The sequence below is a fragment of the Podarcis raffonei genome, chromosome 10, assembly GCF_027172205.1.
Source record: "Podarcis raffonei isolate rPodRaf1 chromosome 10, rPodRaf1.pri, whole genome shotgun sequence".
NCBI classification, from domain to species: Eukaryota; Metazoa; Chordata; class Lepidosauria; order Squamata; family Lacertidae; genus Podarcis; species Podarcis raffonei.
The window spans coordinates 52,962,284-52,990,279 of record NC_070611.1 but is presented as its reverse complement, the minus strand read 5'-3'; the positions used below and the strand labels follow the sequence as shown (position 1 = coordinate 52,990,279).

The 27,996-nt window shown below is 44.4% G+C and overlaps 1 protein-coding gene and 1 long non-coding RNA gene across 2 annotated transcripts in view; one reads left to right on the top strand and one right to left on the bottom strand.

The window, feature by feature from the left end:
• IGF1 (insulin like growth factor 1) overlaps window positions 1-17,282 on the bottom strand; it is a 63,660-nt gene extending 46,378 nt beyond the window's left edge. The window contains exons 1-2 of the mRNA XM_053406020.1: window positions 16,928-17,282; window positions 9,071-9,230 (exon numbers count right to left, since the gene is read on the bottom strand). Coding sequence (XP_053261995.1) covers window positions 9,071-9,230; window positions 16,928-16,990 — 223 coding nt within the window. The 5' untranslated portion in view covers window positions 16,991-17,282. The remainder of the gene's footprint in view (window positions 1-9,070; window positions 9,231-16,927) is intronic.
• Window positions 61-26,542, top strand: LOC128422249 (uncharacterized). The gene is made up of 5 exons (XR_008332457.1): window positions 61-420; window positions 1,636-1,735; window positions 9,097-9,171; window positions 24,938-25,101; window positions 26,315-26,542. It is a non-coding gene; the product is annotated as an uncharacterized LOC128422249 (long non-coding RNA).
• Window positions 26,543-27,996: the final 1,454 nt, after the last annotated feature.

Here is a 27,996-nt window from a genome sequence, read left to right as displayed (position 1 = left end):
CTCTCTCTCTCTCTCTCTCTCTGTAAGTAATATTCCTCTCTCTTTAGTTGTGCATAGGTTTACATATAAATCAAGCCTTTCGGTGCCATAGAGGCTAAGAGGCTGAACTATGGAATAAGGTAGTCTCTGCTTGAAGTCTTGCGTCTTACCAGGTGGCCTTAAACAAGCTGCTACTGTCTTAGCCATAGTCTCTAGTATGAGAAGAATATGGGGACATAGGAAGCTGTCTTAGATCTGGCCTAACCATTATATCTAGCATTATATTGCCTACACCACAGGTAGCCAATGAGCCCTCTGGATGTATAGAACTACAACTTCAATCAGCCCTAGCCAGCATGACCAGTGGACAAAAAGGATAGAATTTGCAGTCAAGCAACATCCATCCCTTCAGGATCTAAACATGCAGTGAAGTAATCAAAGGTGTCAACTCCACCCAGATTCCTAGGGTCCACAGTTCAGTCTCCTGGTGGGGTGTTGTGAATCTTTACTGCTAAGTATCTAGTGTTGAGATGATCTTTCTTCCTCTTTAATGGGGCCCTTCACCCCAGCATTGGAGCATATGCCCGCACTGCCCAGGGCGGTGTGCTCCTGAGGGGTGTGGGGTGTGGAGGGTGCCCTCCCACATGCCACAGTTCAGGGTAGGAGAGGGACAGGGAAGCTGCTGCTCACTGTCCTCAGCCAGGTCAGACATGACTCAGCAATGGAGCTGGTGGGTGCACCTCACCATGGTTGAGGAGGGCTGCTCTTGGCCGCCAGGTCAGAAGAACGGCTGCCGCCCAGCGCAAGGTATGCCACCCACTCGCCTGCCATTTTGTCACCCCCCTCAGTCATGACACCCAGGGCGGACCGCACCCACCGCACCCCCTTCCTACGCCTCTGCTTCACTCCCCATGAAGGGGGAGAACGTTCAGGAGGTTTGGGAGAGCAGGTGAATTTCTCTGATTTTTAAAAAGGAGTTTACACCAGAGATTGGAATTCCGTTGGCCTCTAGATGTTGTGGGATGCTAACTGTCACCATCCTGCACCAGAATGGCCAATGGACAGGGTTGATGGTAGCTGGAATACAACAATATCTAGAGAGCCCCAGGCTCCTCATCCATGGTTACAGCAGAGCAATTGGTTTGTTTTTTATTTAATATATTTATATGCTGCTTAATATTTTAAACCGTCCCTTAGCAGACAGTGTACAATAGGTATAACAATGAAACTGAGAAAATACAATTCAATGCAACTTCATATGAACCTACCTGGACCCTGAGATCAAAATCTGAGGTGGTTCTTCATGTGCCTCCTCCACGACAGAATCAGAGGGTGGCAACACAAGAACAGGCCTTTCATGCAGTGGTTCCCTGTTTGTGGAATGCTGTCCCCAGGAAAGTTCAGCTGGAACCTTCGTTATACACCTTTAGGCACCAGGCAAAAATGTTTTTCAACTAGGCCTTTGGCTGATTAACACCTGATGCCCTTTTAAATAGGTTGTGGGGGATTATCAGTTTGTTTTTGTTTTTATTATGCATTTTATGTTTTTATATTGTATTTTTATGTTGTGAACTGACCTGAGTTCTATGGATGAAGGGTGGTATACAAATAAGAATAAGAATATTGCACAAAAATACACCCCCCTCTTTTTTACAGCCTTTCCACCTTTCATAGCAGAAGCAAGGCTGCCCACAACACCTCCACAACCTTTCATGTGTCAGAATTCTCATGGACGTTATGCTACCTCATGACTTAGGTAACATTATTGTCACTGTATAGGTTACAGGTTGCACAGAATGTACTGCATGATTGGCACAAGGAGAACACACATCAACAAGCCTTGGGCTCGAATGTTATTCCCTCCTTTCTCTTCCTCTGCTGCAATCATAAGAATGGCATCAGAAGTGGTTTTATTAGATTAATTGCTGTTTAGTGTGTCATCTGACACCTTAACTGTTGCTAATATTAACTATGGTTAGTTGAAACAAGACAGCTTCATAAACTATGGTTTGGCTTATTTCAACTCACTAAAGTTAAGATTTACCACCCTTTGCCAGGATTCAGTCACTATGATAATTTATGGTTAATCTAAAACAGAAGGGAAAGCTTTTGAACTCTTCCTTAAGGTCATACCACAGGAGGAAGCAGCAGGAGGAGGGGGAGCAAGCAAACCCAGGGGGAGGGTATGCGAATTCTCAGAAACCCTATCTGAACCAGTCCAACGTCTCTGAACAAATCAGTGGCAAAACCTGTCAGGTATTAAATCTAAGCCATACCTTAATCGTTAGGCCATATTTTCTGTTGTAGTTTTAAACTTTGCAAAGTGCTTAAATGAAAATATACCATTTTTTCGCCCTATAGGACGCACTTTCCCCCCTCCAAAAATGAAGGGGAAATGTGGTTGCGTCCTATGGGGCGAATACAGGCTTTCGCTGAAGCCTGGAGAGTGAGAGGCTCTCGCTCTCCAGGCTTCAGGAAGCTCTGCGTGACCCTCCGGAGCCCGGCGCCAAGCCGCACCGGCCTCCGGAGGGTCACGCAGAGCTGCCTGCCCTCCTGGGGTCTGCGCAGCTCTGCGCAACCCTCCGGAGCCCGGCGCCAAGCCAAGCCGGCCTCCGGAAGGTCACGCAGAGCTGCCTGCCCTCCCGGGCTCCGCGCAGCTCTGCGCGACCCTCCGGAGCCCGGCGCCAAGCCGCGCCGGGCTCTGTACGGTTCTGCAGAGCTGCCTGCATTCTGAAGCCTCGGGCGCGCTGAAGAGCGTGCCCGGGCTTTGCACAGCTGTCCACAAGCCTGGGGAGACCGGCGCGGCTCCCTAGGCTTGCGGATAGCAGGCTGCTCTGGGGGCTGGGGTCAGGGGAAGCTCGGGCTTCCCCCGTGCCAGCCCCGTGCCTGGGGGGGAAATATTTTTTTTCTTTATTTCCCCCCCCAAAAAAAACTAGGTGCGTCCTATAGGGCGGTGCGTCCTATGGGGCGAAAAATACGGTAGTTAATATGTGAGACCGAGTTTTATCAACATTTTTACATCACTGAAAAAGTGACCCCCGTTTTCAGCAATCCTTGTCAGGGGGCACTAAAAATGGATGGGGAGGGGAATGCCTGTGGGTTTCTTTAAAATGATTTATTATTATTATTATTATTATTATTATTATTATTATTATTATACAAAAAAACAACTCCATACATTAATGCCGCTTTTTTTTTTAAAAGGAAACTTAATTCTTCCATTGTTTTAATTTCTTTCATTTACCTCATTGATAAACTGCCCTTCATCCCACTGCAATCCCATGGGGGTTGAAACCCTGGTGTGTATGCACATCAATGAATGGCAATAGTTTCATTTCAAAACAATCTTTTGATGTGAATCAGCCCATCACAAATTTAATAGGGCTAAATTGAAGCCCTGTTCAGGAATCCCTGAATTTTTGCATGAAATTCCAATGGGGTAAGAAGGAGGAAAAGATGGGACTTCCGGGTTGGCGCCATTGTTTAAAGGCGGATTCCCTCCGAGCTCCGGAGGGAATCGGCTCCGTAGCGTCTGGGTCTGGCCGCTGCGGCGAAGCGGGGACCCTTAAAATCACAGGCACGGATGCCTGTGAACATAGAGACTCGGCGGGCACCATTTGCGCCCCCCCAATCCGGGACGGAGCCTTTTTAAAGGCTTCGGAACGGAGGCAGGGTGAGGCGTGGTGCTGAGAGTACTCCCTCGTCTACGGAGTGAAGCCGCAAGCCATTGACAGAGAGCGCCAACTTCTTCTTTTGATCGATTGGACTACAAAACATCAACCCGTGAGTAATACGGAGATTGGAACTTTAAAAAAAAAATTCTATTTTGGATCTGGAACGAGCGGGAAGGGGCTAAAAAGGAAGTCCACCCCCCCCTTTGTAAACAACTTAAAGCAAAGGACCGAGCAGCTAAGGTCGAGAGAATCTGTTTCTTGTTTGTTAATAAAAGATCTTGACTTCACGGTTTTAACATTATAAGAAGATTTACTGGAGGATTAAAAGAATTTTTTGGAAGCTGAAGTTTTACCCCCCCCCCTAGACCCGGGAACGTCCTATGAGAAAGCCTGCTGTATTGAAGAGTTTGACAGCTGTCAAGTTAGCTGTCAGTCAGCTAGCTGTCAGCTGGAAAAAGAGAACATTGTTTCTGCTGGACATAAGGGCCTCGGACGTGAGATCTCCAGGCTAAATAACATAAAGACTGATGGATATTGGTTGGGGACTGGAACCGGGAAAAGGGTGGGTGGAGGTTGGGAATCCAAAGGGCATATAAGTATAATTTGCCTTGGTTTTTTTTTATATATTTTTTGTTAGCTGTATGGAAATCGGGAAAATCGTGGAAGGGAAATTTTGGTCGACTTTAGGAAAAAGGTTTAAGAATAATTAAGGAGGTATAAGTATTGATGTGCAATTTTGATAAGGTAAAATTGGTTTTTCTTTCCTTTTTTAAATTAAATGAAAATAAGGCTGGTAAAAATAAATTGAGGAAATGGAAAAAAGAAGCAAAGTAAAATAATAGTATGTTAGAATAAATGTTTAAGTTAGGGTGAAGAAATAAGTTAAGGACTTGCTGAATCGACAATTTAAATTGGAATACAAGAAGGGGAGGTGTGAGGAGGTCTGAGAAATAAGGTTAAGGAAAACAAGTATCGGAAACTTTATGTGTTTTTTCTATTTTTCTGTTAAGTTTTGAATTTTATGTATTTTTGTGTTGTTTTTATTTGTTTATTTTTTGTTTGTTACATGTTTCTTGAAAATACCAATAAATATTTAATCAGGGGAAAAAAAAAAAAGAAGGAGGAAAAGATGGGCACTGGTGCCATTGTTGCAGTACTTGTCACTTCACACACATTGGGGGCTGAACCCTTACTCATGTAGACTCAAAATGCAATCTAGAACTCTGGCCAGGGAGAATTCCCCTGCTCTTTGAAACACAGTCCTTTCAAGTAGAAGAAAAGAAATGGCTCAAAAGCAGCAGCAGTTCAGGGGAGCAATGGATGTGAGTGGAAAATATTGTGAAACAAAGGGAAGCAGGATTTTTTTCTTTTCTTTTTTGCATTAAAAAAATACGGTGCATCATAAAATTTACTGCAGTGCCACCTGATATCTGATTGCAAGAGCCCTCTAACAGAAGATCAATTTTTATTTCTAGTCCACCTTATCCCAAGACCTCTGGGTGGGTAATGTTTTAGAAGCTATATATTAACAACCAATGATGCCTAGCAAAAAGAAACGTGTGCTGAAACCCTCACATCCTCAAGGGCTTAGTGCCATCTCATATTCTCAGTATTATCAGAATGTGGTTCCTGCCAAGTCCAGCTTTATCAGTAGAATGGGAGCAGATTGTCCAGTATGCTTAATTAGAAGGTAGAATTCCGTCTCTCTTCGTTTTGACACCAGATACAATCATTTTCAGGATCTCTGCCTACCCTAGCAAAAAAATTATATTTGGGAGCTGAATTTTATGATACGGGATGGGGGCAGGGAGTGCAGATCAGTGATATTTCCATGGATGTTTTTATAAGTGGCGTGGGGCAGGAAATGGGGAGGAAAAGGCTACGATAAAGGAACCAGAAGAAAGAGTACCATATCCCATTTGCAATGTCAGGCACGCAGAGGGAAAAGATAAAATTCAGCTTTCCTAAAGGTAGCCTTACTTGTACACTTGAAAAACCACAGTGCTGGATTTTTTTCTCTCCAGTGGCTAGGATGTCTCTTTGTCAGCCAAATGATGGCCTTTCTCTAACCCTGAGCATGGACTGACTCAGATGGCAAAGTAAGGTCAACTGAATAAGCATTTCCTGAGCAGCTTGTTTTCCTTGGAGAACTTCCACCCAAGCAGTAACTACTGGACCTGACCTTACATGGAACATTAATTTTATAGCTGGCAGCCATAAGGTGATACACCCCCAACTGCAGGATTCCGTCTAGTGGACAATGGACCTATGTCTACGTCACAACCCTCTCCCCTCCCCCCAAAACCCAAACCCCTACCAACAAAATAAGCACTAATTAATGAGTACACTTGTTGGCATTGTTGGCAGAGAAGCTAATGAACAAAATCAGCATGTAGAATGAACTGCCATCTCGCCCCTAGAGATTGCTCCTCTGTGTCAGGGTTAAGGCCCACTGGTGGAATGGTGGCTAGAAGCTTGCACTGGCATTGCCCACAGCCCATGCAGCTAGACTGGCTCTGTGAACAAACAGAGAACTTCATTCTCCCGGACATTCAGTCCAGAAACTATTATGTCCATTGCAATGACTCAAAGTTCCCAGACGCTTAATGCTTGAACACTGGTAAAAAGTTTGAATATCATGGCCGTCTATAGAGATAGAATGCATTTAGGTTTCATTCATATGTCAGTGGCTTGGTGTAGGGAAATCCGTGCCCTTCCCAAGGTTCCTGGAATGCAACTCCCGTTAAATTTGCATGTGGCCCCGGAGGGTTGGCCTAGGATGAATGTGGCACTCAGGTGATTAATAATGAAAAAAATTGTTACTATTTTAATCCCCAAAATGTGTGGAGTTTCAAAACAGGTGGTGTGGGGATGTATGTCTGAGATATAATAGCATAGCAATCACCAGTACTTTTATTTTTTCATCTAATATACACTTCAAAAGATTACACAAGGGGAGTTGTAACTGTACACAGTGGTACCTCTGGTTACAAACTTAATTCATTCTGGAGGTCCGTTCTTAAGCTGAAACCGGTCTTATCCTGAGGCGTGCTGTTGCTAATGGGGTCTCCTGCTGCACGCATGTCTCCGGCGTGCGATTTCTGTTCTCATCATGGGGCAAAGTTCGCAACCAGGAGCAGTTACTTCTGGTTTAGCGGAGTTTGTAACCCAAAGCGTTTGTAACCAGAAGCGTTTGTAAGCAGAGATACCACTGTATATCACACATAGGAATGAGACTGCCATTGCTCTCTCTTCTCTATTTGGGTACATTTACAGAAAGATTTCAGCACCCCAGGAGCAGAAATCAAGTAACGTTTTTGTCTATTATCCCATAGCTAAGATTTCAAACCTTGTCACATTACTCATTTTGAGCCAGTAGTTCAACACTTAGTTTTGACTTACTCATACTTAGCATACCAGTGATGTGAAATTGATTTAACTCGGCATCAGGAACACACCTTCTACCTTTTCAGGCATCACATTGATTCCTGTGGTGGCAACTGAGACAGACCTCAGAAGTGAGGCCAAGCATTATAAAGAACCCCGTAAAGTTAGACAAGAGTTTTCTACTTGGGTATTCTCCCTGACAGTAAAATATCCATTGTTTGGGCTTCAGTTTTAACCTCCCCACTATGAGTGATGCTTTTTGATTTCTAATGCAGTGGCTTTTGTGTGTGTGTGTGTGTGTGTGTGTGTGTGTGTGTGTGTGAGAGAGAGAGAGAGAGAGAGAGAGAGAGAGAGTCACAATCTTGTCACAACCCACACTGTACATCTAAAGCACTCTTATACCACTTTAACAGTCATGGCACCCTTCAAAGAAACCTGAAAAGTGCAGTTTGTGAAGTGTATCAACATCACAGAGCTATGTCCCAGCACCCTTAAAAGCTACAATTCTCAGGATTCTTCATGACTGTTAAAGAGTATAAGAGTGCTTTAAATGCGTGGCATGGATGTGACCCTTGTCCAACTCCCTGCTCAATGCCATATCCGCAATGCAGGATGCAACTACAATGCTTGTCCAGCCTCAGCTTAAATATTTCCAGCAAAGCAGAGCCCTTCACCTCCCAAGGCAGTCCACTGTTCCACTGTCAAATAACCCTTATCACTAGGAAGTCTCTTCTAATGTTTAATCCAAATCAGTTTCCTTGCCATTTCCACCGATGGGTTCAAGCCCAGCCCTCTGGAGCAACAGAGAACAAATGAACAAAGAAATCGAGGAAAGCAGTGGAGACACAGGCTATATATGACTTTGCTTATACACACTGCCTCTGGAATGGAAGCCTTGTGTGTGCTGCATTTACACTGTACCCTGACATATGTTGGAGCTTCCTAGCTGCTAAATATCACTGCTCTGCAACTCATCCACTATTGATAACCAAGGGCAAATCCTTTTAATCAAAGACTGAAACTCTTATAGATATTAGCTGAATTCACCTTAAGGATCAGAGAGGAGAAGCCACTTAGCTACTCTAGTGCTCTTCTCCGGCCAAGCAATGGCCTTTATCCATGCAGTCACATGATCACCTAGCTTTCTAGAATCCAATGCAGGTGTTTTCCTATCCCTGCTACCCAAACCTATTGAAGCCAAGGCAATAGCAAGGACTGATCAATGCAAAACACTCATCTCCTAGCAGTTGCTTTATGCAGTCATTTCCTGTCTCCCACACTTCCCACTTCAATAAACGTCAATTCATACAACCGCTCAGACCAGATGCTGTGGTAAAGCGAGTTTGGCAATGCAATGTGGAACCCTCTTTGTCACTTGCTTAAAAGTGCTGTGCTGCACTTCTCAAGAGTTGCCAGATGCAACATGTTCTACCGGAGGTGGGGCTGGGAATCCTAGCAAATACAACAGGAGGATGAGGGAAATAACTGTGTTAAAGGTTGCTGGGCAGTGCCGGATTTACATATAAGCTAAACAAGCTATAGCTTAGGGCCACACTCTCTTGGGCCCCCCCCAAAAATGTAAAGGAAAACACCTGTATTAATTGTATTTCAGTTCAACAATTACTTTGATAAAATACATATTTTGTTATGTGCAAATGGCTTTAGACACCTATTAGGTCCATAAATTACCATATAGCATATATTCAACACAAAAAAGCAACACTTTGTTCTTGACGAAGGACAGCTGGACATATAAAGGGCCCCATTACCTTCAGTAGCTCATCAAACCTAAATCCGGCTGGGAGTGGAGGGCAGAGGGAAGATGATGAACTTAGACCAAATATTGTGCTTTGCTTGACCTTTGGATTTTGAAGAGCTCTGGGGTTCAGTAGAGTAAGCCACATTTTGTGCATGGTTTGCTAGAACTATGCATACGCAAGCCTCAAATAACTATATCCCCATGAAAAACGAGGGGAGAGGGGATTAGAACTGATTGTATGAGGGAAATGGTAGCAAATGTTCAAACTTACTGAAATAAAATCCTCTTTCTCCGCAGACAAATTGAAGAGCATCAACCAGCTCAGCACCACAAAGTGTCTCCGGGGCAGCAGCAGCAGAGGAGCTGGTTAATGTAAGCAAACACAGGCCAAAGTAGAAGAGATGAATGTAGGACACAGTGTGCATCTTCACCTGCCAAAGAAGTAAAAGAGAGAGAGAGACTGCATCAGAGTTTCCCAGTAGAATCCTGAAGCATGGCCTGTTTTGGGAAATTTCCCATTCTGCTTCACCCACCAGGTCCACACTGTTCCTCTCCCACCTCCTATTTACTGTGAGAGTTGGTTGCCATGTGCCATGTGTTCGGAGGACCCCTGGTGCTTTTGACAAAAGTGAACTTTAAAGCAAATTTGGCAAAGGGAAAACTTAGAGATTTGATAAGAGCATTAGCATTAGAGAGCCAGTGTGGTGCAGCAGTTAGAGTGTCAGACCAGGACCTGGGAGACCAGGGTTCAAATCCCCACTTGACCATGAAGCTTACAGGGTGACCTTGGCCCAGTCACTGACACTCAGCCTGATCTACGTCACAGGGTTGTGGTGGGGATTACATGAGGAGAGGGACAACCATGTACGCCACCTTGGAGAAAAAGTGGGATATAAACGCAACAAATCCATAAAATAAATTAATCAACGGGTCTCACACAGTCTGGAACATCACTAGATTTCTCCTGAAGTGACATTAAAAGTGAATTCAGAAGCATTTGGCCTCAAATGATAACATCTGGGGAATTTTGAGGGCCCAAAGAGTTTTGGTAGACTAGAGCACTGGTGGAGAACCTCTGACCTGGGGGTTCAATGTGGCCCTCAAGGCATCTCTATCCGGCCCTCAGGAGTGTCCCCAGGCCACATCCCATAGCCATCCTGCTCCATGATCTGAATGCTTTTGCCTGGGTAGAATGTATCCTTGAACCGTAATAACACATCTTGATTTTCTTGAAAGAGGTGTGTATGTGTGTGGCTGGAATGCAGCCTGCTGAAGATGCATTGCGTCGCCCACTTTTTGCCTTGGACCACACCCACCATTGGCACACGGCCCCTCAGAAGGTTGCCCAGGAGGAAATGTGGCCCTTCGGCTGAAAAAGGTCCCTGCTGACCTGATAGTAGAGGAATTTCTTTGTATGTGCAGGGTGCATTTTTACCAAGCGCATATGTTGTTTCCATAATCACAGAGCACACGTCCAATAATTTCTGCTTGGTAGGCAATTTCTGCTGGGGTGATTCTGTCCCCAATGCAACAGCTAGTTGGAACCCCCAGTCTACTGTGGCTGATAGTGAGAACCCACTATGCACTTGGTGTCCTAGACCAATTTTTGTGTTATTGGATACACAAGCCTGGTTCCATAGACAAGATAGCACACAGCAGGGGCTACAAGCTTCAGTAGATTAAATTCCTTCCTTACTTCCCACCTCATTAATTTCTGGGGCTAAGAATAAGACTTAGGATCCATGCAGAGGGAATATCAAGATGCTGGTCGGATTAAAGAGATGCATTTTCTTTTCATCTTGTACCACAGAAAGAAGCTGGTTCAGCTTTCAGGGCATCACCACCATGACAGGAGCAATGGAAAGTGACATTGCTGGTTTCCGGGGCGAGAGCACCTGCATATCATGCTTGCAATTATGTTCTGCGCAGTCATGTTTTATGTTCTGGGTGAACCCTTAAAATATGTTGCATGAGAATGCAGATGCTGGCAGGCCAAAGGTGTAACGAAGGTGGGAGAAGGACATAGGCTTCCAGGCCTAATCTTTCCTTCAGTGGCCCATTTATGACTAATAGCTGGGAATGGCTGAGGATTTATTGCATTCAATCCATCACCACATTTCCTTATTGGCCAATCAGATGTCTCTGGGAAGCCCAGAGGCAGGTTATAGGAACATAGAATATAGGAACATAGGAAACTGCCTTACACAGTCAGACCATTGGACCAGCTTGCTTAGTATTGTTTACACCAGTCTTCTCCAACCTTGGGTCCCCAGATGTTGATTCAGACTTGTTAGAGTTGCATCCAAGATAGCTCACATTATATTGAAACAGAGACTATGGCTGCATTCACATGGCGGTTCATTCCATTTTCATGACTTTCCCCTAAGTGTTAAGTTCCTCATCATAGTTCAAATTTCACACAATGTAAAAGCCACTTCTGGGACTATAGTGTAATATAGTCCAAGTTCAATGCTCTTTTCCTTATTATTTGCTTCCAGAAAAATAATAATCTGTTTATAACTAGTATGGAAATGAGTACTAAACTTGCACTATGTTCCACTATAGTCCTGGAAGTGGTTTTTATAGCATGCAAAAGCTCAAATGTAATGTGGACATTAACAGGGAAAAGTCATGAAAATGGAATAAACTGCAATGCGAATGCAGCGTAAATGTGACAGTGTTAAGTTATACAAAAACCCTTGGTTTCCTTCACAATAAGGAAATATCTTCTAAGGTCCTAGGATAAGTAACGTTTGGGACAATGAGTCTTCCTGCCTGCCTGGTCAGTTTTTCAGGATTGTCCAGTTGTGTGGCTTGTACAGAATTAGAAAACCTAATTCTGCACCCACCAGGGTTTAACTTGAGCCAAACCTTGTTTACGGGTTCAGTCACAGAAGCTACTTTCAAATATAGGGCTCATGTGAAGTCATTAACAGAGCACCACTGAACATGTGTTGGGTGCATTTCGTTCTTCCCTGAGCAACTGCGTTTTGCCCACACATATCTGGGATTGGTGGGGGAAAGGCACAGAGAGCCCAGGGCTTCCAGACAGAGGCCTGGACTCAAGCCTCCCTCGATTGGAAATGGACATTCTCCCACCATATGTGAGACAACCAGGGCAGGGATCAAGCCAAGCCACATCCCATGCAGTCAAAGGTCATGCAAATCAATCCTCTGAGTGAAGTTGTAGGGTGGGGAGGCGTAGAAAAACACGGAAAACGTCCAGAGTCCAAAGTCTCTAAAGGCTTTCCAGTCCCTTTGTTATGAAGACCGTTCCTGAAAGTGTAGGGAAAAGAGAGTTGCCAGATTCAACAGAAGACAAAGCTTCTCTAACCACCGTAACTCACAGAGTTGCCCCTGCCTCCCCCAAAATGCTCTCTTTTGCATAACAGTTAAAAGCACAGGAGCCCTACCCTGAGTATCTTATTGATCCTGGCAGCTAATAGGTAAACCCAGGCAGTGTTACAGTTGTCAGTTTGCAGAGGGTTTAAATCAACAGATATAGTATGGTTCAACTGCAAAGGGCAAGGCCAAATGGATTGGGTGTGGTCCAGCTACCAAAGCAGCTCTAAACCCTTGTATAAATGCTGTTTAAATTAGGATTAGCAGCTGCTTTGTGTTACTGGAGCAGCACAAAGCAGCTGCAGTGAACTGATCTCTCCTGGACATCAGTGACAATTTAGTCACATTCTTCCCCAGAACGTTTGAAGGACCAGGCGGAAATGGCAAACACAAGCACCATCAAAGCACAAAAGCACTTCTTATGTTTTGTTAGATTCAGAAGCAATTGGGAATACCTAAACACCTGCTAGATAGGAATTCTGAAATACAGCTGGGACCGGTTCTAGTGTGCTGCTTATTACTTCTTCCAGGACACTCCATTCTGAATCTCCTTGGTTAGAAAACCAAGCTCCCTGCAACAGATGCTCAACATTTTCTGGCTACTGAGAATGGAGAGGAGATATGATAATCATCTTCAAATATCTAAAGGGCTGTCACATGGAGGATGGGGCAAGCTTGTTTTCTCCTGGTCTGCAAGCTAGGACACAAACCAATGGATTCAAGTTGCAAGAAAGGATATTGCAACTAAACTTCAGGAAGAACTACTGACAGGAAAGAGCTGTTTGACAGTGGAACAGACTCCCCTGAGAGGTGGTGGTCATTCCTTCCTTGGAAGTTTTAAAGCAGAAGTTGGATGGCCACCTGTCATGTATCACCTAGTTGAGATTCCTGCATTGCAGGGGGTTGGCCTAGATGATTCTCGGGATCCCTTCCAAGTCAACAATTCTGTGATTCTTCACCCCCAACCCACTCACACTGATACCTCCATCTTGTTTCTCAGCTGTGTTTTGGCCACATTAACATCATGATCCTACACCTTTGTTATATTGAGTAATCCTTCATATATAAGACATTTCTCAACTCCCCCCCCCCAGCACTGTATCATACCCCAACATGACCAAAACCCCAGATCCAGAAGAGCCTATGCAAATAGGAAAAGAGGATATTCTCAGTGGCTGGGTTCACCATGGTTGTAAAGTAGGTTTGGTCTCAGTAGTGTCCTCTTTCAGTTTGCCCCATATGGCTGCCATTCACTCTCATTGGAAAAAGTACATAGTAAGCTTATTCTGTAAGGCATGACTGGAGAACCTGTGGTCCTCCAGGTGTTTGTCAGCCCCACCAAGCATGGCCAACAGACAGGGATGATGGGAGTTGGATCCCAGCAACATCTGGAACATGGTTCCCCACTGCTAGCATAAGGGCAGAATCTACCCTTGGCAACACCTGGACTGGTCCTACCATTCAGGGAGCTCATGGTTAATACAGAGCGAGGATCCATTGCCCCTGCACAGCTCCTTGCTCTTTGCAAGCCAACACTCTATGCCCACCTATGACTGGTGGGTTAATTGCTAGTTTGTATTAAAACAGCTAGTATAGAAGCTGGAACCATCAGTTTCATTCATCATAACGACACTGATACAATGAAAACATCCAACACAAAGACCAAAATGAGATACACCAAGGAGTGATTGGAAAATACCCCTTCTTCGCATTTGCAACATGAGTCCTCCCTCAGCTTTGTAACGTTAAAAAATAAATTAGCAAAACAAAAGAAAAACCCTGAATGCATGAACATGACAGTAAAGCTCCTCTGTATTTCATTCTTAAAGCTCTGAAGAGGCGATGTTTTAATAATATCACTTCCTCTGTTCAATGATATCTTAAAAGCTGTTGCGTGCAGAGGTATATCACCTGCTGACTTCATGCTCTTGCTTCCAGGGATGCAGTTCAAAGAGCTCTTCCATCATGGTCTCAACGGAATGGCATTGTGTATCTGTCTAAGAACACTGTGTGTTTAGCAGGGTGTTCTTAATTCACATCTGGCCTTGCCTCAAACATAAGCCTCATTCAGCAATGTTATATTTTTTAAAGACTTTTCAGGAGAGTTACGTTGTAAGTAAAATATCAGTTCTGGGACAAGATACAGGGTCTCCATGTTCCCCCCCTTCTTTAGTGCAAGCCAAGAATATGACACAATGCAATTGCCAAGAGTTTCAACACCCCCCCACCCTGACAAATTATAAAACAATCAATGACTTGGAGGAAAGGGATGGATTCATATGCTCCTAGGCCAAATGGACCTATGGACCTAGCTCTGAAAAAACATAAAATTGTCCCTTAAAAGATTATTCAGGAATCTGACATAAATAATACTCTCTTCTGTACCTTTCCTGTTCATTTTCATTTAGATGGGGATGGTGGGATTCATAAGAAAATACTTACGATGATCTAACAATTTGGCCGCTGGTCTTTTCAATAGGTCGGGGTGTGTCCAATTTATTGTATGTCCAAATTGAATGGGAAACAGAGGCCTTTAAAAGCACGCACTGCCATGTGGGTGGAGTTTTATCGAAGCATCTGATTACATTTGGACTCTGAGTCTGACTCAGGACAGTGCAAGGCAGGCTAAACACCCCTATAATGAATGACCAATTGTGTTTACAGCTGAGATTTTCACGAATCTCTCCTTCAGGAGAAGATCCAGTGTCTACTACATGTGGAGAGCGGCGGTCCAAAACAGTGGCACTTAAGGAAGCCAACAGATGGCTTGCTCCATGGCTTTTACACCTTCCTTGCCCTTCTGCAACTCCTCCCATTCAACAAGCTTTAAATCAAGCAGCACATATGAATGTTCCAGCGAAATTTGGGTGAGCGCTGATTCGTCTAAACTGATGACGCTTTCAGTTGACTGAAAACATTTCTCAGAGACACAGCGGTGGCAGCAGGGATGCCACAGATTAAAATGCATTCATTTGTATGTTTCCAAACTTGTCTGGCTGCCCCAAGAACCAAGTATCAGTCTATGCTAAGTAAATACACACGCAAACTGCCCTACTGTCAAAGACAGCACCACAAATCATCAATCTGTTACTAGACACATCTTGTGATATAGAAATAACCTAACACAGTGGATGCAATCAAAGTAATGCAGTGGAAGATTTAAACAAGAGGTCTATACGGATGGTTTTCCCAACTGACAATCACAAGTCACACAGCCTCTAGTTCCCATGGAAAGGGATTAGCAAAATCAGACAGCAGAATGTAAAGGAAAGTTGGGGGTAGACCCCCATGCTTCTAGCTCATATGAAAGGGTCTAGCAGAATCCAGAATGTTGGGGAAAGCACCCATACAATATATTGCTTATCTCTTTCTGAAGATGCCTTTTACACTTCTTAGAACTTCTGGACTGAAACTGCAGTCCTTCGTAGACTCACTAGGGAGTAAGTCCCTTAGAGCTTAGTCAGATGTGGTTCTGTTAGCATGTTTAGGTCATGCACACCAAACTGGCAGAAGCTGTCTTCACTTATAAATTGGGATAGCTCAGTTGATTTCAGTAGACCGTGGCTAAATGACAGCAATTTGGAATCTGTAGTATATTGGAGATATATATATATATATATATATATATATATATATATATATATATAAAACAACCTCAGTAGTTTAATTCCAACTCTTCAGTAAACTGAGCAAAGGATGCACATAGTTGTGGAGTTGTAACTCTGACTTTCCAATGGCTACTGAATTCAGCAAGATTTGCATTGCATTCTGTTTGCTTCTACTGTTACAAAATTCCCCCATCTTAAAATGAAATGGATAAATCCTACTTAGATAATTAAAAAAACAAAACTAAATTGGCACCTACTGCTTTAGAGACTGTGTCAGCTGTACAAAATCCTGCTACAAATGGAAAAACAAAACAAAAAAATTGTTCTTGAAGGATATAATCTTGCTGAGAATGGAAACTTGAGTGAAGGCCAGCTGAGAGAAACAGAGGTCAGTGCATCTACTGAAGCCAAAATTAACCTTAAAAGCTTTTTATGTTCTTAAGGAGCAATGACTAGTAATATGGTATAAAAATTCCATCTCCAACTTTGCCTGACAAAAGCCTCTTTGCAGAGTGCAAAATAAAGCTTGACATGAAGATATCTCTACTTTCCTTAATGCAGAATAACTTAATCTTATCATCAATCTGCATAGCCAGCAAAAGCTGTACATGGTTTCTGTTTTAGAAAAGGAAAAACAAACTTAATGTTGACTTAACAGGAAAGCATTAAAAAGAAGTAAATGTACAACACTGTCAGAAAACAGCTGTACGTTCAATGTTAATTCTGTGCATATAGCAGTCTTACAGAAGTGAACCAGCTACCTGCTGTCAAATGACTATCACAATGTCAGCATTTGCACCTGCAGAGAAACTTTAAAATTTCTTGCTCCATGCTAGCAGCACTAGCTACAGAAAATGATGTTAGTAGAAATTTCAGATATGACAAGCTAGCCAGAATTTTGCAAAAAAAGTTTCCCCAACACAAGCTGAATTCCTAAGTACCTGCAATAGCTTTACCTCGTCAGTTACCTAGCTCTGTTCAGAACAACCATCACATGCAGTCATTCTTCAGCTCTGCTAAAACTGTCTGTTCAGCAGTTTAGAAATAAAATTCCCAGTACAGAAATAATGACACTGAAAAAAGTGCATATAACACTCTTCTAAGCAGAATCAGATTACACACAATATAATCATAATATTTTCTTTAAAAAGAAAAATCAAATAGGAAGAAAGATTTACCTTCAAGAAATCACAAAAGCAGCACTTAAATAATTGTGTTGAAAGACTGTTGATTTTTTCCATTGCTTCTTAAGTGCAAACTCTGGAAATGAATTGGTTAGCAGTAATAATGAGGTGGGGGAGGGAAAAAAAGGGAAGAAAAGAAATCCAGAGAGAGGTGAGATGTTGAGAGCAATGTCACATTTCAATATTGAGGACTTTTATTCCATTGCGCAGGCTCTATCTGCACTGATTTTAGCAGTGACAGTGAGATTTAGCAAACAGAAGAGGGATTTAGAGAAAATCCTCACATTTATCTACATTACACAGACACTGTAGACAGGAAACAGCTGGGGGAACATTTGCCTTCTCTCTCTCTCCCTCTCCCTCTTCTGGCAAAGTTACTGAGTAAGGACTTTTTTGGGCATGGTGACAAATAACATCATACCTTTGCATTCTGAAACTGGAGCACTGGAGCATGTTCTCCCCCCCCCCCCCTTAGAAGAATGTACATTAGCAAAGGGCAGTGGGAGGAGGAAAAACAGTTTAAGAAGTCAAAGAAACTGAAGCTGCAATGGGAAATGAAATGTATGAATGGTCACATTTCAGCCGGCTTCACACACAGCCAGAGATCAGCTGTCGTTTACCTTTCAGCTGAACGAAATGAGAAGCTGGATGCATCTATGCACACTTGAGCCCACCATCAAAACAAGCTCCTGCTAACGTTAACTCTGAAATCACAAGTTTGCAGACTGATCTGTTATAGAGTGCTTGATTGGAGGCTTTCTAACTTTTATTAAATCACATGAAATCACATTGCAATCTGCCCTACCTTACAGGCTAATGTGATTTCCTATCCTCTCTGACTACAGCGAAGAGCACTTCCATTTCTTTTAGTGGCTGCCTCGTGGGATTTTGTTTATTCTGTTTGTAAAAATAAAAAAAAATAGTAATAGAGGGCTGAAGAGGTGCTTGGGAAAAGGGGTGCTTTGTTTGAGAACTGCATCGCAAAATTTGGGTAAGTGTGAATTTTGAAGTGTGGTGAATTTGATAGATTCTGCTTAAAATGCAAACTGAATCAAATTTTTCTCCCATTCCTAGGTAAGTACCCCTGCCCGTTCGGGCCAGTCTTGCCAGACTCTAGGGTTGTGCGCTCATCTCACTCTATAGGCCGGGAGCCAGCGCTGTCCGCAGACACTTCCGGGTCACATGGCCAGCGTGACAAGCTGCATCTGGCGAGCCAGCGCAGCACACGGAACGCCGTTTACCTTCCCGCTGGTAAGCGGTCCCTATTTATCTACTTGCACCGCTAATCATGCAATCGGCAAGTCCTAGGCGCTGAGGTTTTACCCACAGTGCCACCCGCGTCCCCATTCCTAGGTAGATGATGGCAAAGAACTCTGGCTACGATTTTGCTGGAGGTGCTGCTGTCAAGGCGGGAGGCGGGAGCAAGCCAGTAATAACTCACAAGATGTCAGTGATGTTAACTCTTTATTTATATAAACCAAATAGCTCACGCCTAGTGATCTCAGCAACTCTTCCCAGTAGGTCTTGTCCCAATGAGGCAGTTGCGAGGAATGAATGGCTCTGCCTTCCCACCATTCTCTAAGGCTCCCCCCCCGGTCCTTCCCCAGCAACCTGAGGCTCCTTCTTCTTGTCTCTCTTTGCTCCACCCTTTTCATTCCTCTTTGTGTTCTGAGAGACCAGGTTTGGAGGGCAGTTGGATGCAGCAGGAGGGGTAGACTCCCTGGCTTCTTCAGCTGTCTGCTTGATCTCTGCCTCTTAACCCCCCTCCTCTCCAGCCACCACTTCTGCCTCTCATTCTGGACTGCCTTCTGCCCACTAAACCCTGTTGCCTCTACAACTTCCGACACCTCCTCCCCCCAGTCTGCTCCTTCTTCTCCCTCTGAGCAGGCAGGGCTACTCTCAGTATCTGAGGGCGCAGGAGTGGGTTTATCAGTGAGAGGCTCCGCCATGCTTGGAGAGGGAGGCAGGGACAGAGAAGGTGATGGAACACCCAGGTATGGATGAGACAAGAGAGCAGGTTGAATGATAAGTTGTAGAGTTGAAAGGGATTCTGAGGGTCTTCTAGTCCAACTGCTTGCTACAAAGGAATCTCAACTAAAGCATACATGACAGATGGCCATCCAACCTCCAATGAAGGAGAGTCCACCACCTTCTGAGGGAGCCCGTTCCACTGCTGAATAGCTCTTGAGGCAGCCCCCATCCAGGATCCTCACTAGCCGATTCCCCCACTCCCATCAGAGGCCACCACATCCTGCTGGAGCTTTCCTCTGGGTCCTTGGCCAATTCTCCACCTGCATTGCCCCGACTTGGCCACCCCACGACACATTTAACAGGAGATGAATGCGTCATACATTTTTACTTCATTGCACTACAGTCCTTCCCCAATGAGCTAGGCTGAAGGAAAGGGCATACATTCAGCAAGGACTCTACACCTTGACTTGTTCCGTAGCCAGTTTACACATTTCCACAGAGGCAGCATTGGGCTTTGGCAAGATTATCCACTTTTTATCTTATCGTGGTCTGAAAGGATCTTGTGTGAGATTTGATAAGCAATTTATTGACTCATGTTTGAAGGTCTACACATTTCCTAGAAACCACTGTCAGTATGAAAGGCGGCGGGGGGGGGGGGGAGAGAGAAAGATGACTCAGTAGAAGAGAGGCCAAGAAGTCCCTTGTCTGCTTCCCACAGATAAATCGTATTTCTCTTTCTGACTTACGCCAGGAATGCAACTTTCACCAGTTGAACAGATTCCTTAAAACTGTTGGAACTGCTGTCTTTGGATTTTATAACTCATACGATATAGAGAGTGAGATGCAGGAACCAGCCTCACAGAGGCACCATGTTCTCAAGTTGATTGAGGGGGCCCAATGTGACATCCTGACATTGCACGCGTGACATTGCGAGGAGCCAGCGGGTGGAACCAAACACCCTCTGAACATGGAGGTGGCCTGGCCCTTTAAAAAAACCAAAAAAAAAAACAGGGGAGGGGGAGACTGCCTCAGCCCCTAGGAGCTGGTGCCTATGCAGCCTCATAATGGGAATTAGACTAATAATAATTAGGGCTGCTTTGCAACAGTCAATGCAGGTCTCCATGCGCTGCCTTTTGGCTTGATCTACAATTTTCTTTGCAAATGATTTGGGGTGTTATGAAATCTTAATTCAGAGTGACTTAAATGGTGTTTTCTGTGATGTTCCATTGTGCATAACAGAACTTGAGCACCATTCCCTTGAAGCTGAAGCACCTTGTATTTTTAGTGCTCCTAAATGCTTAGCTTTGGAGCAGGGGCACCAGCTCCAGGGGGACAAGCCCTTTTGCGCCCCGAATATTTTTGGGGTGGGGGCCATGTTTCATTGAAGTCATGTCATGTGCTTTAAACATTCTTTAAATTTAGGATAAGGTATGCAACCTTAGGGGCGCGGGTGGCGCTGTGGGTTAAACCACAGAGCCTAGGACTTGCCGATCAGAAGGTTGGCGGTTTGAATCCCCGTGATGGAGTGAGCTCCCGTTGCTCGGTCCCTACTCCTGCCAACCTAGCAGTTCGAAAGCATGTCAAAGAGCAAGTAGATAAATAGGTACTGCTCCAGCGGGAAGGTAAACGGCGTTTCCGTGTGCTGCTCTGGTTTCGCCAGAAGCGGCTTAGTCATGCTGGCCACATGACCCGGAGGCTGTACGCCGGCTCCCTCGGCCAATAAAGCGAGATGAGCGCTGCAAGCCCAGAGTTGGCCATGACTGGACCTAATGGTCAGGGGTCCCTTTACCTTTACTTTTATGCAACCTTAGCGGGCTTTAAATGGGAATTATGGAGGGCACATCTACCAGTGACTATTTTTTATGTCATCTAATGGAGTCCTTAAAGTTCCAGGTCCCAGGTGCTGCAGAAAAACAAGGAAGAGGTGCTCATGTTTGCTTGTGGTTTTCCCAGAGGCATCTTTTGGTTACTGCAGAGAATAGGATACATCCTTAGCCTCCGTGTCCAGTCACTGAGTCTCTTATGCCTGCTCACATTCAGCCTGTTCTACTCTTCTCTCTTGGATCCCGTGTCTCTTTTTAAAATCCCCTGACTTCCTTGGAGATGTTATCTGAGTCAACAATTGGGAAATTAAATTACTGTGCTCATCATGTCCTGATTGCCGGCTTCCAAAGGGCATCTGGTTGGCTGCCGTGGAAACAAAATGCTGAACTAGAAGGGTCATTGGCCTGATCCAGCATGGCTCTTGTTATGTGTTTGTTACCAACAATGTGCTCTCAGTGTAGGTGAGAACTCAGTGCCTTGCTGTTCAGAATTGGGGGCCTAAAACCTACTGAATGATGACACTGCTGTATGTGACTTCTGAACAGCACCTAGGAACATACTGTTGCTGGAGCAATTCAGTCAAACTTGATATATTTTATACTCCTCAATCTACAGGTACATACTTCCCCAAGTGCCCCGGAAAAAAGGGACATCCCATTTTTTTCTCACACAAGATGGCAGCAGCCATTTTGAGTGCCGTGATCTCTTGCGCTCTTCAGAAAAGCATGTGAGATCTCACCCTCAAAAAGTGCTTGGGGGGGGGAGAGTGAGGCACAGGTCACGTGACTTGCCTGAGAGCATGCCCCAGAAGATGCACATCCTGGTTTGGAACTTGAAAAAGATGAATGGTATGTAGGTGATAATGGGATAAATAATAATCAATAAAAAATATTGTGGCCTGAATTCAACCAATATGACGTGTTAGTGTTAGTTACTGCAAAGGCTCTTGCTAGCACAACAGAAATTTGCCTCCTCTCCTTCCACCACATGCCCATGTGCCTCTCTGACATCCACTCTGGAGGGTCAGAAGAACCTCCAGAGCAGCGCATGGATGGAGGAGGAGAAGGGGTTCTTCTATCCAGAAAGCAGGAATGCTTGCACAGATGGAGTGATCAGAAGAGCTTGGTGCTGAATTCCTCCCATTAGTTCAGCATCAGGACTGCTTTTATGGACTTCCTGTGTAGATGCCTATAGGAACCCCATACTCCTTTTCCAAAGAATATCTTTCTCCATCTCTATATGTGTGTGTGTTGCCGTGTACTTCTGCTTTGCTCTTTGCCTTCTACAGGTATAGTTGTAGCCTTGTTTGCCTGTGTTACGATACGGGGAATGTGTGATGTAAGCCGTGCCAAAAATTATTAGAAAATTCGTGAGCCCTCTGGTGGCCACAGCACCCTTTTTTCTTATGCTTTAGATCAGGGTATCCCAAACTTGGGTCTCCAGTCGTTTTTGGACTACAATTCCCATCATCCCTGACCGCTGGTCCTGGTAGCTAGGGATGATGGGAGTTGTAGTCCAACAGCTGGAGACCGAAGTTTGGGAAACCCTACTTTAAATATTACAAGTTGGACCCACAATGAGACATGGCAAAGCATCCTCACCTCTTAAAAGGTCCCCTTGGGGGTTCTAGCTAACCATTCCCTCCCACTTTTGTATATATTTTCCAAGTAACACTCAACATTTCATTACTACTGAACATCATCATCACCATTATTTAAATTGTATTATTTATTATTGCTACTGTTGCTAATATATTCTGCATTTGTATTAGTTATACTGAAAGTGGCTAATAATCTGGTCGAAAACTTTGCCATGAAACTTTGGTCCCCCTCCCCTCTCGTGCTCTGAACATTTCCCTAGTCAGCTTGCTTTTGTTTCTCTGGAAAAGAAAACATGGCTGGGCCACAGAGCAACCCAGGAATTGATTTCACTAACCTTGTTAAAAGGTAACATCCAACTCAGAAATGTGAGAACCTTCCCCAAGTCACCTCATTTCTTGTAGTTTGGGGTATATGCAGAGCCTATGCAAACCCGTATTATATACAGTGGTACCTCGGGTTAAGTACTTAATTCGTTCCGGAGGTCCGTTCTTAACCTGAAACTGTTCTTAACCTGAAGCACCACTTTAGCTAATGGGACCTCCTGCTTCTGCCGCGCTGCTGGAGCACGATTTCTGTTCTCATCCTGAAGCAAAGTTCTTAACCTGAAACACTATTTCTGGGTTAGCGGAGTCTGTAACCTGAAGTGTATGTAACCTGAAGCGTATGTAACCCAAGGTACCAATGTACTAATAGCAAACACATTTGCAAGTGCCAATCTTTATCCAGCCAACATGGTGCTATGCAAGCAGATCAGCAGGCTCAGGAGAACCCCAAGGTTTGCAGAAGTACAGAAAATCTTTAGAAGAGACTCCCCTCCCCAAATGGGCAAATAATGCATGCTCATAGTGCATGGAATATTGACTGTCTGTTAAAGGAGAATTATGGATTGGAGCATCCTGGAAGGGCTGACTGGCTGGCTTGCAAGCTGAACAGGAGCAGCCCACACAGCAACCTTGTATTGCAGGCCTCCCATACCTTGTCTTTTTCACATTTCTCGGATTTGGTGTTCGTACAAATAAATACTAGTATCTTCCATTATGAACTGTAGTAATAAGCTCTAGTTAGAATCCTGTATTTGAAGAAGAACAAGGTCTGCCTAGAAAAGCATTTTCTCTCGCTGTAGCCCTCTGGTTCCCTGTGGCTTACAGCCCAATACTACAAAACCACTATAATTCAGCATAGTTTGGCAAGGCTGGCAGCCTTAGTGGTCTCCCATTGTCAAGCCATAACCTCTTACAGTAAATTTTTAGAAACTATGAAAATTGGCTAAAGCCGAAGGTAGAAACCACACACAGACCCAATCATCCCATTAAATAACAGATTTTTGATAAACCATAAAGTTAAATGGCCTATAGTAACTGGGGGCGAAATTGCATTTATTTATCCCTTGCTTAAGTTTCACAACTTCTTCCAAAGGAAACTTGACATTCAAAGCCTAATCAACAGTAACTCTTTTATTAGATGTACTGAAGACAGACACATACCAACCTGATGCTACTGAAACACCAAGGTGACTAGAACGCTGGGAAATGAGGCATGTAGGTGATCATGTTGGACTAAAGAGATCCAGATTTAAATTCCAGCTTTGCTGTATGGCCTTGAGCAAACCACGGTATTTAACTTGCGTTGAAAATGTGTATAGCAAAGACCTAACTTACAGGTTTTGTTATGACAGAAGGACTGCAAAGTTCTTTGCACCCAAAATGCACGTGCTAGATTGTGGCATTGTATTTCAGTATCATATCAGGAGTGGCAATTGCAATAAACAATGTTGTTTCAGGATTCAGTTTCTTCCACACTGATAGATCTAGCTCTGTCTGTCTTGCATCTGAATCATACGGACAGGGGATGGATGAAGCCAGTGGGCTGCTGATTCAGCAATTTGCATTGTTCTGAGTGATATATCTTCATGTCAGCTCCTATTTTCATGCATACCACTGGTCAGGTTCTATGTATTGCTTGAAATGCGTTAGCTTAGAACCCATAGGTGGAGTTGCCTTCATGACATAGGGCTTTGTCAGCTTGTCCTTCTCACTACTACCCTCTGGAAAGCCACTCCTGAGGTTGGAGAACCTATCAGAATGGCACTGGGTGGGGCATGGGAGCGCTGCAGTGGGGAGCCTGAACAATCAGAAGTCACTCCCATTGCCCCTGGAAGTGCCTTGCATAAATGGAAGGACTCCATTGTTCTAAGCCATTGCATTTCTAGATATTCTTTCTTGTAATTAATCTACTTTGACACACAATTGCTAGCTGATCCTTGCACTCCTCAAACCCAAATGTCTGTACTCTCCTTGACCCCATCTTTTCCCCAACCATCTCCCACTAATTAAAGAGACCCCTTTTATCCTTCTTCTTTCTACCCTCTGTGAGCTGTGGTTGTATCCTCTGAGTACAGATTGGTTTTGTTTTATCCAGAATCGTGAAGGAAAGTGGACAATGTAGGCCAGAGGCAAGCTGGTTCAGATGTGAAAATCTGCAGCTGCAGTGGCAAATAAAATACTCTCTTTTGCAATGCACATCATTCTGATTCCCCCCCCCCCGGTCTTAATTTATACTTTACTACTTGATGATGTTTTCTTCTGTGCTCCTTATTCTCCTATCTCAGATTTACTACAACCCGAAAATGTTGCAGTGGCTGGCTGTTTGTAAAATAAACAGAAGAAACTGTGACATAGCACTGGGCCAGATGTTCCTGATAGCATGTTGCCAGCAGAAGAATTCTCATCCTTGAAGAAAGTTTTCTAAGTGGTCATGACACTCTTGGTCATGGTAGGTTTTTTGTTTTGTTTTGTTTGCTCCCCCCCCCACTTTTTTTGGCAAAGCGCTCAGTGCCCTAAGACGACTTCTTCAGACTTGGCTCCAGAACTGCCTGACAGACCTCCATGCACAATAAAAGTCTTAATTAACATGCTGATTATCCATGTGAAGATTTAGGCTTGATATATTTTTTTCTAGCAGGCTAGCTTGAAAAGCTAGTTCTGTTGAGTTCAGTCTTACCGGCCCCAGTTGAATTAAAGTTAAGAGAAGGGCCAGGGCTTGAGTGCAGAGATATGACTTTGCAGGCGCTACAACCCTGGTTCTAACTCTGAAATCTCCACCTGGGACTGGCAACATCTCCTTACCTGAAACCTTGGAGAGATGCTGCCAGTCAGTTTAAACAATGCTGAGGTTCAATGACCTGACTCAGGACAAAGGCAGCTGCCTATGTTTCTTTGTACAGTGGTACCTTGGTTTAAGAACAGCTTAGTTTATGAACAACTTGGATTAAGAACGCTGCAAACCCAGAAGTAGGTGTTTTTGGTTTGTGAACTTTGCCTTGGAAGTAGAACATGTTCCGCTTCCTGTTGAGTGTGTTCCATTTGTAAATTGAGTCCCTCACTGCTATGGGAAAGCACACCTTGGTTTAAGAACGCTTTGGTCTAAGAACGGACTTCCAGAACGGATTAAGTTCGTAAACCAAGGTACCACTGTATATAAGAAGCATTTCTCACGAGACAGCAGAGACCACAGGAAACTCTCTCTTTGCACATCAGACCAGTGGGGGGGGCAGAGGGGGGTTGTGGTCCCGGGTGCAGAATTCTGAGGGGCACAACCCAGCATGCCCACAACAGGCTCCCTTGCCAAGGCTGTGTGGCTGCCACTTTCTGGAGCCACGGATAGGCAAGCCGGGCCCAGGCTAGGTCTTCAGGGCTGTGGCGGCACCTCCTTCTTGCGGCTGGTGAAGAGAAGCCAGTCCTGGGTGGAATTCCCACCTGCCAGTTCCTGGACATTTCCTGGCCCACATCGGTCCTTCCTCGGTGCCTCCCTCCCAGCATGTATCCTTGGGCAAAGCACATGCCCCGCAGTGCGAACATAGAGAGGAAAGCTGCCCGCTCACCCAGAAACTGTTGGTGCCCACCCTTGTGCTGCACAGCCAAAGAGAGGTGGGCAGGGAAGAGCTGCACTTGGTGCCTCAGCCTGTTCTCTACTGCCATCCTCCTAGACCTGTTGCATCTCCAGCGCTTCTGGGACGCCACCCAGCCCATCAAGGAGCAGCAGCCGCTGCGTCTGCTGGGAGTTCGCTAAGCTGAGAGGGTGAATGCAGTGACTCTCCATGAGGAGCAGGTACAGCAGGGGTGCAGTGAAGACCACTTGTTGCCTCCCACGCAATGTCTGCAAGGAGGTTAGGAGGTGCAACTCTTGCCTTGCCCCGGGTGCTGCCAATGCACGCTATGCCACTGCATCTGGCACATGCCTTGTTCATGAAAATGTCTTTGAATTCTCATAGGTCTCTCTTCCTGCTGCTGCTGTTCCGCAGGAGGCTAAAATGGTGGCAGGCTATTGTGGCATCTGCAGTTGCAGAGACAAGTTGGGTTGCCTTAGCTCTGGATTTCCTCCACTGGACCAGATGGCCTACAAGACCTATTCCAGATCTGTGATTTGTTTCTCAGAAGAAGAAAGTTGGTTGAGCCACAGCTTAGACTGCAGAGTTCCTTAGACGATAAGATTCTGTATATGCAGATCAGACATGTGGGAAATTAGTGCATGGACAGCATGTGGACTTCTGGCATCTTTGGGCTGCTACCAGAGCCCTAACAGCTTCCAGGAGTCACCAAGAGAGGAGAGGGCCTAGCAGAGGACATTTTGCCCCCAGCACACTCTCCATCCTAGAACAATTTCTGCCCATAGGGATCAGATGGACACATATTACAGTAATTAAGTAGTTTAGTGAGCGTACTTTGATATAAACATTTCTCTATTTTTTTAATGTCCTTTAAACTGTGAGTTTTATTACATCCAGAGGTGCATTGAGATACCCACCTTGTCACACTGCAGTACCAGTGAAGAAAATACTGTGCATCACTGCTGCTTCCCTCCACGTCAGCGGAATGATTGATGGCTGTTGAAATGGCCAGATAATGAACAGATGTACATAACATACAATATAAATATGCAAGAGGTGGAGGTCAGGGACGCTAGAAATATTACTCTTAATATTTTAGCAAAAAATAATAATAATATCCTGGCTCTCATTATAGCCTATATACCTTTGAGATGGCTTTGGTTTGCCAAGTAACAAAGATCTGGCCAGCTTCTCAAAGGTAGCTAATTGGTAAGGATTTGTGCCAAAGAATAACAATATTGTTTTGGTCAGGAATAACTGACACGTAGATATTTTAGAGTGTACAGGAGGATTGCCTTATTGATGCCATATGGCAGGACCGATTAATGGCCAACGTTGGGATAATGAGTATCACAGACGTGTGCATGGTGACTCTTTCCAACCGCAGCTCTTTAAGAGCTACATAAAAACGGAAGGGTTGCTAACATGCTACTTGGTAATCTACATTAGACCTCATCATGTTCAACTTGGGGAGCCAAGGCAGCATTAACATATTTTGCTTTTAAAATATATGGCCACTTTTTCTAGCCTGGTCCTATTAACGCCGATGACTCATCTTTGTCACAAAGACCGCAGAAAAGCATGGCAAGGAGGCAAATATGTACTTAAATAGTCCACAGTCCATGGACATTTGTTGACCACAGGAAAATTGAAATTGTTCTGTGTGCATGTACTTACAGAGAAACTGGTTTGGAATTAGTCACAACTGGATTTGCAACAATATATTGCAGTATGGACTGCTCCTGTTCATTATTCCAGTCTGCCAGCCCTGCCTCCCTCCA